The following is a 12,239-nucleotide window of genomic DNA, read 5'->3' on the forward strand; positions in this document are numbered from 1 at the left end:
GCAGGTTTTTTCTAATAGGATAAAATGATGGAGTGTTGACATTTTCAATCCAAAATGTCAAAATTAGGTCAACTTCACTGTGACATCATAATGTTCTGCAAAAACACTAGATGATGTGACCATGATGTGTCCAGTAGACATAAAACTGTGTTATAACAAAGAGATGAGGTCAACAGTAACTGTTTAACTAAGCAAGTAATTTATTAACGATAACTCACAATAAATAAAGCATTTTGTATGAAGCTGCTTCACCAAGCTTTTTTTTTCATTTATATCATAATTGTACTAATCAGTCCACACACAAAAGTATAATTTTCTGAAGAAGCCTCTGTCCATGTGTTTTTGTGGTCATGTGTAAGTGTGACAGTCCAGCTGCTTCAGAGCATTCAGACCAGTGATGTCAGTTTATCTATCAATCACCTCAGTGTTTGTCTAAATTCACCTTCCTCCAGCCACACTAAACCTGTTAATGTAGTAGCTGTACTTGGAATGACCCACACACTGAGCTTCATGCGTATTGCTGTGACCTAGTGTTCATAAATGTTATGATAATTTCTTTAAAGTAAAGTAGGAACAATGAACATAGCACCAACTCAAAGTACAAAGTGCCCAAGCAATGAATTAAATAATTTAATTAAGACAAAACAACAGAAAGAAAACAAATTGTTAGTCTTGATAAATAGCTTTATATGAGCGTACATACAGCAGCACATTCATGTTACAAAAAGAGAGAAAAACCCTTTTCCATATATTTTTATCAGCTTACAATGAACCCCATGGTGAAAAAAGTCAAATTCATTCACACACAAACTGAGTACGATCCCTCATCACACTGATTTCTGTAGCACCCTGAGTCAGACATGACACCAGCTCTGAGACATTGACAGCTCCCCACACTTTCCAGCATCTTCTATTTTAACAGTTAAGTTTCACAACAGATGTGAGTGTCATTCACACTGACAGTAGAAATCTAGCTCTCTTGTTGGAGGCGTTTGGTTTGGTGCGTTGGTGAAAGTCATTTTTCACATTTACTACTTGATTAGACACACCACAAAATTGTGGCCATGGCAGCAGGACTGTGTGGGTGTGGTTTACAGTCTGCCCGTAAATACTCAATGTTTACTACTTGTCAAATTTCCCTTATCAAACACACTGAGCTCACTACAGCAACACAGTGAGGAATGTACAAACAACAGAGTTATTCAGACTTTTATGGCTTCAACACCAACACACTTCCTCTGGACCATTCATTCAAATTCCAATAATGATGATGATGATAAATCACAGTACAGTACTGATCACATTCAGATGCTTGTGGGATAAAAAATATATATAAAAACGTCCAATTACTTGACTTTTCTTAACATAATAATAATAAATAATAATAATAATAATAATAATAATAATAATAATAATAATAATGATAATAATAATACTAAGTGTTACACCAATGTCTGCGACCCTTTAGATTCTACAGCTCTAGGCTCGCCCAGTCTGACTTTAGTCCTCCCCCTCACTTCTGCTTTTCCACTCTGTCAAAGGTCCTTTCATTCGAAACTTCGTCATCACATCTGACCAATTATCTGTCTGCTCATTCCTCTAGACCCTCTAACCCTGTCCTCTGGCTTTGAAGTCGGTCCAACACTGTCTCTGTCACAACAAGTGGTTACAACAGGGGAAAATGCCTTACAAATGATTAATCATTAAATTATTAATCCTTTCAAAGATGAAACAACAAACTAAAATGTCCTGTTGCTGCTGAAAGCTTCTGAAGTCAGATGGATATTTAGGGTTGAGGCAATGTGTGCTTACATGCATGTTGTGTCAGGAACGTAACATGTTTTAATGACTGCATTTGGAGTCATTTATTCTCTTTCCTAATGCTTGCTCCACCACAGCAGAAAAAAAACACACTCAATCCATATGTCAAAGTTTCCAGCATTTTGGGGCAAGACCAAACTGACACTGGTTTTCCTGCGGAATCAATCTTAATACTTTAAGGTGAACTGTGAACTTTTCACTTGTAAACAAGGTATATTAAAATCTAATAAGCAGATAGCCGTTTTATCCAGCCAGAGCACAAGCTCGTATCTCCAAATTGTCCAAATCACACTCAGTTGTAAATTAGAATCCTATTCATTTGACGATATAAAACAGAGAAGATCTTCACCTGTAAGAAGAATTTTTTTCTTGATTAAACAACTTTTTTCAAAAATAGATGCTTCATTCAAACGACTGATTGTTTCTGACAAAATGCTTCTTTCTTTCAAACATATAAAATAAGTTAGAGGATTTTTCATACAGTTGGCAGTGCCTCATGTTAGGGATGTTCTTTTGTGGATAGTGTGATAACATCAGTGACATCAATCAAATCTGCAGTCAAGCAGATACCAGCAGCTTACACTGGTTTCCTCCCTGAGGTTTTCATGGAGTGGAGGGAGCATCAACCTCAGGGTGGACTCAGGTGTTTGGACTGTCTAACCTGCTCACTGAGGCAGGAGTTCAGCACCGAAGAACACCTGGTATTCATTGTTAGCGATCAGCTGAGGGTGTGTTGAATTCACGCGCAGTCTGCTGTTAGCCTCCAGGAGAAAGGAGCCGGCTGTGTAGAGGGATTTACTCCAGTGCTTCATCCTGCAGCTCACTGTGTCCACTGCTGACAGCAGAGGCCTTTTCCCACGGTAACTGTCTGTGATACAGTACACGATGTTACTGAGTACCTCTTCACCCGAGCACTCAGGGCCACGCTCACCCTCGTAGGTGATCTGCAGGAAGACTCTGTAGACGCCCTTCCTGGGCACAACAAGGTTCCCACTTGAGTAGTTGAAGCCTCCGTGACAGTGGGCATTTCCTATCTTACTTTCCCATAGAAGGTATTTCCCATCAGTGTTTTTCTCAAATGGAGCTGAGGGTGAGAGCAGAGAGGCAAACACAAGCTTATGAATGTTTTATATATAAATATATATATATGTGTGTGTGTGTGTGTGTGTGTGTGTGTGTGTGTGTGTGTGTGTGTGTGTATATAATATATGTATATATTTATATATAAACACATATATCTGTATGTATACTGTATATAAGGAGCTGTGGCCCAGCTCCCAGTCAGCTCCCAGAACAGCCCAATGATCCCAGTTTTACACAATAAGCAGAACAGGAATCTAGTCAGTGTTTATTTATCAGGACAATCTTGTGTAGCTTCATTTTCTGCTCTGGTTTCATCAGAAACTCTAATAATCTGATTAAAGTCCTCAGCTCAGATCTACAATCATTTCAATGAAAAATGTCTGGTGTTGTATTTACTGTCCAGTCTGAATACAGTTGAAAGTGCTGGTTGTTCTGTTTCATGTGTTCATGATTAATTGATCTTTATTTAATGAATCCACTGCCTGTCACACTTAAGTGTGACAGGCAGTGGATTCTGGTTTTTGACTCTGTTCATCACGTGTTACTGAGAGTAGCTGCAGCTTTCAACTGTGACCAGCTCTGGCTCATAATTGACATTACTGAAAATCCAGTGTGATGATTCACAGCTCTTACGCTTTGTCCAGAGCATTTTCCCATTTTCAAGTCAAAAGAAAAAGTCACATTAAAGTCAATGTTTGCTACATACACAAAATAATAGTCTCTGTAGTCTAATTATATAGTTGTTTTTGTATTAGTGACTTTGCATCACAAAAAACGAAGACACGAAGGGAACGTATAATGTAAACAATAAACAGATATAGAAATGAAAAGGATATGATGTGTATGGTATGTGTCAATGATGTGTGTGTGCGTGTGTGAGCGATTTTTCACGGTTTATATGTGATGTAGTCGTATTTATCTGTGGGAGGGAAAGTATAATGGACAATAATGATATAGATAAACAAAAAATAAAAACAAAACAATATATAATAATAATGATGTTTTATATGATATCAAAAAAGAGGAAAAAAGAATAACAATAAATCTAATGAAAAGAATATGCTGATATGATATTGTAAAATGTATGTTTATAGAATAATATAACAATTGTGTGGTGGCTGATTATATAGTTAAAATACAGTATATTATAATTTATAGGTTCATTCAGTTTACATGTTATGTTAAGCGACACTAGTGGAACCAAATACAGTAAAACCTTATTCAAACAGTGACTGAAGCACTTAGTTTTACCTGTTAGCAATGCGCTTGGATTCTCCAAGCCTGAAAGTTGCTGCTGTTTGTCGCTGATTCCTACAAGAGAGATTTAAAAAGTGTTTTACACTTTGATGAATGACTGATTTTACAAGAAGCCAAGATTAGCTGTGATCTCACTAGATGACAAAACAAGATATTTACCTGATGATTGGCTGTCCGGCTGCTTCATGAGCTGAAAGGAAACAAACACTTTCTTAGCAACATTTGTTATAAAAAGAAATTTAAATAACACAGACACAAGTCAGTTTAGAAAGTCTTCAGACCTTGTCACTTTTTTCACATTTTGTCATATTGCAGTCTTATGCTGAAATTGTTTAAATTCATTTCCCCCCTCATCAGTCCCCCATAATGACGTGAAAACAATTTTAGAAATGTATGCAAATTTATTAAAAAAAGGAAAAACTGACATAATGTATTCAGACACTTTACTATGACTCTGTTAGTTTAGCTCAGGTTCCTCCATTTGAGCTGATTGGACACCTACTGTCTATTGGGTGTCACAGCTTACATTGCGGATCAGAGCAGAAACCATGAGGAGGAAGGAGCAGCTGCAGAGCTCAGAGACAGGATTGTGTCAAGGCTCACATCTGGGGAGGGATACAGAAAAATATCTGCTATGCTAACTACATGCATCTACATATACGTTGTTTCCAGGTGAGAACAGCACCAAAAGTTACCAATAAATTCCAGTCAGGCACTTTGCAGCCAGTGTATATATATAATATCTATCAGTGGCAATGTATCTACCTGGCTAAAACCAAATCCAAAACTGACCTGGTTACAATCAAACATCTGGATACCTGAACATGTCTGTCCATCAGTGGTGGGTAATGACTGTGGAGTTATGAGGGAGAAATGAATTTAACTGCTTTAACATAAAACTGCAACATAACAAAATGTGAAAAAAGAGAGGGAGTCAGTACTTTCTGAATGCACTGTACATTACAATAAATGCATCAGCAACTTCGCTAAATAATGTAATGAGTCACTTGAATAATTATAAAATATAAACTGACCCCATCTTATGTAATTAATTTTTTATAATGAACATTATGATATTTGTATTACAATGTTCTGTATAACCACACTGCAATAGCAGAACAATATTTATATCATTATTATTATTAATATTATAGAATATAAAAATATCTATTATAGTAACTAAGGATTTAAATCTACAGTAATTGGTAGAATATTTAGCACAGGCTAATGCTACTCCAGCTTTGCCTGGTCATATATGGTACTAAAGAATTAAATGATGCATTACACAAACACAGTTTAAAAGGAAACTGAGTCATTGAGTCTAATAGGACAAGGCAAGCTAAATGTAAATCTGACAGCCATGCTAATGAGCAAGGCTAATATAGCACAGAAAGGCAACAGCCATATGAGGGAGGGTATTTTTCATTTTAAAGATTTTTATTAGTTATTTTCCACCAATATCTTTATATGTTTAAAACCAGCAGAAACAGCTCGTTGTTGAATCTGAAGGGCAGCACCACGCTAGGCGGCGAACCTGCCAAAGATTTATCAGGCGAAGAAGAAATGAGGACGTATCTTGTTACTAAGCAACGAACCAACAAAAAGACAAGAAGGCTCCGCCCTGTCACTCCTCAAAACTATTTTAGAACTTCGTTAAAGCGCTTAGGGAAAAAAAAGTCGCGTCATTCCTTTGAGGACACCTGAACGTGTCTGCCTAGGGTAATGGTGCTTTCTTTGTACTGCCGATTCATAATTAATAAAAAAAAATGCATTTTGTGTGCTGGCGAACAGCAGGACATCCCGAGGTGGGCACCTGCTGCGGAAAACATGGTTGATAAATCAGTTAGCTAACTTTAGCAACTCTGCAACCGGAAATAAACTTCGACCTGCTCAGTGAGCGTAAAAACTCTAAACTTCATAGCAGCACGTTTAGCAACGTTTCCACAAGTTGCTCAGTTATAAAAAGAGAAAAAAGACTATACATTAATAATTCGACACCTTTAAGTGACACAAAGTTCAAAACAATGACAGCTTTGTTCAACCAGCAGCAACACCAGCGGCTGTTAGCTGAAGGACTGCGCAGTATTTGGTGTATAAACGTTACCTGGTCGTGCAGTGACTCGGGACCTCGCCCTCCCAGTACAACAAGTAAAGCCACAGCTGCTGAACTCAGTAGCAGGACCACCACGGTTAAAAGCTGAACCATTCGCAGTAACCGCGTCTCTTTTCTGCGGATGAGTTGGATCGAGGTGTTGTGCAGATAGAGTCCTGCCTCTCCCACGGAGTAGCTGTCGTCGTCCATGCCGCTGTTTTCTCACTCGAGGATCACCGTCTCCATTTATCAGCGCGGGTTCGCCCACGTTGAAAACCGCAGGTCTGAGGTTTGTGGGAGTCACGATTTAACACAGTTTCACCGCGTTTCGAGACTCTAACGCCAACTTCTTCTTTCTGAGGTTAGTAGGTCCAAGGACTGCAAAGCGGTTCATCAGCATAAGACGCAATATGTCCCGCGACAGAGCTGCTGTTCTCCCAGTCCAGTTTTGACTGCCCCATATCACAGCATGGCCCCACTGTCTGAGCCCTGCTGCTAGGATCAACCCCGGTACAGACTGAGAGGGGAGAGAGCCACACCACTGCCACTGACACAGAAACACAGGGTTAATGACTGTAATCAGCCCAATATGACATCAAACATCAGCCCCTGCCCATAGAGCCACTTCCTGTTGAGACCAACTGTCTGCAAACTTCGCAGCAGTCAAAGGCATTAAATAAAAACATTACTGTCAATGTTACTTTAACTGAAACCACAATGCACTTTCTCATGACTAATGTTCATTCATTATGCAATATTGAGGTCAAATGGCATCAACTGGAGAAACAGAAAAAAAACATTAAATTAAATGACACCGTGCAGCAGCAGATGACCTGATGGCCATAAGAAGAGACACAAGTGAAACTCCCACACAGCAGATTTAACTGTACCTATCCTATAACTGTATTGGAAGTATTGCAGACTAACATATTCTATCAAACCAACCCCCGATCTCTATTTGTTTAGTATATTTGGCATAAAATGTCAATATAAAATCCATTTGATTTATGTAGAGCTAAATAACGACTTTGGAAACAGAAAGTGCTGTAATATTAACATGAAACATAAACAACATTCCTTCTGTCAGCAGTTTTAAACAAGAGGTGTGGGCTTCCAACAGATGATGTCAGATGTAAAGGTGGGGTTATCAGCCTGTAGCTGTGACTGAGGGAGATGATGTTAGTGGTCAGCTGCAAACCTTGTTCTGAAGAAATAAGATGTTAACAGGAGAATGTAAGTGAGGCAGAATAATTAACACATTGTTAATTAAAACCACCCACTGCACAAAAATGTCTCTTATGGTGACTTCACAGATGCAGATTTTGTTTTCACATTCTGTGATTACCTCATATTTCAGGTTAATGTGTGAACATACAACCATCAGCCTCCAGACTGCAACATGAAGTATTAACAATGAAGAACCAAAACCCGCAGTTCCTCTAATGACCACTGGAGTCTGGCTCCAACAATCCCCATAAATCCCCATTTTAAAATGTCCAACTTTACAGTAAAAATAAATATGTTTAAAGCCTGGTACAAAAACAGGTTTGGTTTCTATAGCTAATTTCCTCTTTCATGACAACTGTTTATATAACTCACCTGTTTACATTTTATTAAGGCTTAAAGTTATGGAGAATTGAGGGCATGGCCTCTGAGTGACAGATGACTGAACGTGTGCTTGCCACAAAACAACCTTCACCAAAGTCTTGGCACTTGGATCAGCTGGGAGTTAGGGGTGGAGTCAGGCACTGCCAAGATGGTGACAGTGGCGCAGCTCTTTGAGTTTCAGAAACCTGTGGGTGAGGTCACAGAGGCTACTTCCATCTTTATTTACGGTGTGCAGTTTATGCACAAGCAAGATTTTGTGACATTACAACTAGTATGGAAGCCAGCCACAGTCCTTATAAACCTCCAGTTAACAGACTTCACAGTAGAGCAGACATCTTGTGTCCAGCTGTTCGATATTTGAAGTGAACATTTACATATTCATACATTCTGGATTTTTAAATGAGTGAGAAGAAGTAGATGCAATTTTAACTAATTAATTTAACTTTTTTTGTGAAAACAAACATATCTGAGCAGAACATCTGTGTATATCTGGATCTGTAACATATGGCAGTGACTGAAATTAAAGATATGTGAGAAACAAAGACAACAGTTAATCCCATTTTTATTTGAGAGTTGAGCTCCAATGTTGGGGTATTATTTACATCATTTCATTCTTTGTTCAAAGTTCTGGGTTATGGTTCTTAGTCCTGCAGTTGTGAATATGGCAAAGCCCACTGATAATAAGAAATAAAAATAAAAATAGAAAAAGCCGTGGGCTGAAAGCGACATCACCCTCCAGAGTAAAAGGTTGGAGCTTTAGAGTGACAGTGTACACACAGTATCCTACCTGTACATTAATAGCGTTACTATTCACATTCATCTGTACAGTAATCATATTTACAGTGATCACATTAGGGAAAGAGCCAGTACCTGAGGAGTTAGTTCCATAATTAGCTTTACTCATTCACCATGGTAAAAAGAAGCGCACCCAACCAATGGTAACCGAAACAACACAGAAAACACATGATCCACGTCCAGGATCAGGTGTGAAGCTTTGAAGTGCATTGATTTTATAGCAGCTTACTGATGCAACTGTACGTGAGAACAACAAGGCTTTTTCACTATGTGCAGGTTGTTTCTACGGTGGCCCAGAGAGCTCAACACAACACACAGCAAACTCTGAGAAAATCATCAGTATGACAACACATGGGCTGCAGATACTCACAGTCAAATACACAAACAAGAAAACAACAACAGAAAACTGCTTGTTTTTCAATGTTTTGTGACTTTTGAAGTTAAAAGTATTGAACAACAAGTGAACATAGATGTTTTTATAATACATGTTTTATATATTTTTATGTTATGTATTTAAGTGTGTTCCAGCCAGGTGCATCACTTTTAATGTCCCCTGGAAACACTATTGTCGTCTATGCAGCGTGTTTGTGTGGTTATGTTGTGAGTATCTGCAGTTCGTGTTATTAAACTGATGATGATTTCGGCCTTTTTTTTTTGTCTGTTTGCATGTGTTTTTGAGCTCTCTGGGTAGTTTTCACTCCATAGCAAAAGTATCAATACTAGAATACTGTTCATGTTGTAGACATCACACGTCCTGAACCTGGCCTCTAACGTATGTGAAACATTGTTCTAATGGTTTATCCAACTTTTGCTGAGGTAGGCAGCAAAGAGCTGATTAGATCACAAGCAGATTATGGCGGTTTAGCCCTGCAGTAGTGTCAAATGTGAGAGTTTATAAATGGTGGATGCATCTTTAAAAGGAACACTCCTCTTAGACTTCAGGTGAGCTGGCACGCTTTAACAGAAAGGAATATAAACAAAAGGTGAGGTTGTTATAATGCTTGTGCCAGCAGCCTTCCTCTCCCCCTACGACTCTCTCCAAAACACACAAACTATACATGAGAACATATTGGCCAATTCATATTACCATTTGACAGCACGTTAAGATAAAACACCATGAATAAACACATCATACATGTGCAGCATTTCTCCCAAGGATGAAACGTCAACCAATAAATAAGAACTGAATAAAAATTCATTAAATAACAATCATTGTCTCAGTTTCAGATCACTGCTCCAGGTGATCCACTTATAACTTAAACAGTCAAAAGTCCTTTTTAAAAACATCTGAAATGCTAGGCTGTCTTGTAGCCTCTCTCCCTGGTGTCAGGATCACACAGGTGGACGCTCTGCACCTGTCTCATGCGATGCCAATTACCCAACTAATGTGCACAACAGTGCCCCCTTCAGGCACAACTCAAACAAACACTTTTCTTTGGATCCATTTCACTGATTCCAAACAAAATCATATCAAAAAGGGAAAAAAACTCTTCCATTTCTTTGATCAGATCTGCTTGATCAGTGCTGTCACTTTGCAGAGTTGTGAAGAATCGTAGCCGAGCAAGATAACAACAAGCAGTCATACATGAAGGAGCTTTGGATTTGGTACTTTCCAGCAGCTTTGTGTCATCTGTAAATCTAGGTGTCCAGCTTGGGGGTGGATGGTGTGCTAAGCCTTGTAGCAGTTGCCCTGCGTTGTGAGCGCCAGCTGGCCGTTGGGTGCCACCTCGTTGGCCTCATCCTCCAGCAGGCCCGACACGTCAGCGTTGGGGATGCTGTCATGGTAGCTGCTGAAGCTGATGTTGTCCTCTTTCAGCTCTATGGTCCAGAAGGGGGCGTTTAGCTTGCGGTTCTGGTACTCCCGGTAGGTATACACGCCTCCAACAAAGCCCAATAGCAGCAGCACCACCAGGATGATGACGGCCAGGATGATGATGTTGAACTGCGTCCAGGAGACTTCAGTCAGGGCAGCCGTGGTGTTGTCAGTGGGGCTGCTCAGGCTGGTCAGCAGAGCCTGGATGGTGGCGGTGGTGGTCAGCACGGCGCTTGTGTTGCCGCTGGAAGTGAAGGCCGGGATGCCTCTGGCTGTTGAGGAGGAGGTCAAAGTGGTGCTGGTGGTAGACGTGGAGGGGGAGGGTGTGATGATTGTGGGGGCCTCTGTCGTGGTTGTACCTGCTGGTGTGGGAATGAGCCGTGGTGCTGAGGAGAGAAAACACATGAAAACATGAGATTTTCACAGATTCAATGTTGTGGATATGAAACCAAAGTAAGTTGTGACACCTAGTGGCAAATAGACAAAACTACATGTGACTGTGAACACACCTGCTGCATTGCCTTAGATTATAAACTTGTAATAAAGATTTTCAAAGACTGTCCTCTGCTGCTGTCATGATCAAAACCTGTGGTGCATTTAGGTTCTGTAGATCTGTATGACTCAGAGCTGTGCACAAAGAAAAGTTTTTCCTTTAAAGAAAAAGTTTCTTATTTGATTCTATGCATTCAATGTACTTTTAACTTATCTATTTCTATTTTTTTAATTCTGTGTTATTTAATTATTATTATTTATATTCCATCTTATTTAACATGAAAGTTTTTAACATGTTCATGTGAGGACTTGGTGCAGGTCATTTCTTTGTTGTGGTTCCACTTTACAATAAGACTAGATTTATAAATAGCTTAATTAATTCAGTTTCACTATTCACTATTTCAAGATCAAGTTAATGCTCACTACTCATTAATCTGACTAATTATTGGTAAAAGGTGCCTTATAGTAAATTGTGAAAAACATTGATCATTTATTAATGTTACCAGTTAGTTACTGACATATAAATGGTTGTAAAATGAGAAGAAACATGAAGATGATGGAGGGAGATTAACAGAGATGAACAGTGAGACAAAGACTGAGCAGTTCACCAGGTAAAAGGTGTTCTACCTGAATGTTAAAGTCCTGAAGAAGAGACCAACCAACAAAAAGCATCTCCATGTTTATATCTGATCAACAGCTCTGATAATAATGAGGACGGCTGCTGAGCGCATGTCAAGATAAACAATACTGCCAAGGCCTCAGACGATGAATCTGGTCATGATCATGTCATCTGCCATAATTTGATAGATCAATAGATTGACAGATAGATACTTTATCGTGTCCCTTAGCTCATTGTTGATAATAATAATAACAGCTAATAATAAATAGACAATTATAATTAAATTATTCCACTTCTTTTGGCTGAGTTGTTGTATAGCCTGATGGCAGTGGGAACAAAGGATCTCCTGAACCTCTCTGTTCTGCAGCGCAGTGAGATGAGATGTTTGCTGCACCCTTAGCTGCTTCTCTGTCCTGCCAGAATGTTGCATGCAATGAAATGTCTTTCATTGCATGCATCTCTCCATAACAGTCCTGAGTGAGTCCAGACTCCTGCCAAGCACAGACCCAGCCTTTCTGTTCATGTCGGAAATGCTGCTGCTCCAGCACACTGCAGCATAAAAAAGTACACTGTCCACCACTGACTGATAAAACATGCAACATTTCACTGCAGACATCAAGGTACCTGAGCCTTACTGAGGAAAAAGAGCTGGCTCTACC

The 12,239-nt window shown here is 39.3% G+C and overlaps 2 protein-coding genes across 4 annotated transcripts in view; both read right to left on the reverse strand.

Annotated features, from left to right (window-relative positions):
• Positions 1-669: 669 nt before the first annotated feature.
• On the reverse strand, positions 670-6,927 carry LOC111222864 (lymphotoxin-alpha-like). The gene is made up of 4 exons (XM_022746752.1): positions 6,266-6,927; positions 4,321-4,351; positions 4,156-4,215; positions 670-2,905 (listed from the first exon to the last, which is right to left on the reverse strand). The coding sequence occupies exons 1-4, from the start codon at positions 6,461-6,463 to the stop codon at positions 2,487-2,489; spliced, it is 708 nt and encodes a 235-aa protein (XP_022602473.1). The 5' UTR covers positions 6,464-6,927; the 3' UTR covers positions 670-2,486.
• Positions 6,928-8,406: 1,479 nt separating this feature from the next.
• The window catches only part of megf9 (multiple EGF like domains 9), a 60,607-nt gene continuing 56,774 nt past the window's right edge, over positions 8,407-12,239 (reverse strand). For all 3 annotated transcript variants that reach the window (XM_022746683.1, XM_022746690.1, XM_022746675.1), the window contains one exon: positions 8,407-10,855. In XM_022746683.1, the coding sequence (XP_022602404.1) occupies positions 10,326-10,855 (530 nt within the window). In that variant the 3' untranslated portion in view covers positions 8,407-10,325. The remainder of the gene's footprint in view (positions 10,856-12,239) is intronic.

Source organism: Seriola dumerili, unplaced genomic scaffold (assembly GCF_002260705.1).
Source record: "Seriola dumerili isolate Sdu_G_001 unplaced genomic scaffold, Sdu_1.0 BDQW01000008.1, whole genome shotgun sequence".
NCBI lineage: Eukaryota > Metazoa > Chordata > Actinopteri > Carangiformes > Carangidae > Seriola > Seriola dumerili.

Coding starts and splice junctions, on each gene's coding strand:
- LOC111222864 (XM_022746752.1), bottom strand. CDS start 6,463: ATGGACGACGACAGCTACTCCGTGGGAGAGGCAGGACTCTATCTGCAC. Junction 4,352..6,265: donor CCGAGTCACTGCACGACCAG/GTAACGTTTATA, acceptor GTTTCCTTTCAG/CTCATGAAGCAGCCGGACAG. Junction 2,906..4,155: donor TCCAAGCGCATTGCTAACAG/GTAAAACTAAGT, acceptor TCTCACCCTCAG/CTCCATTTGAGAAAAACACT.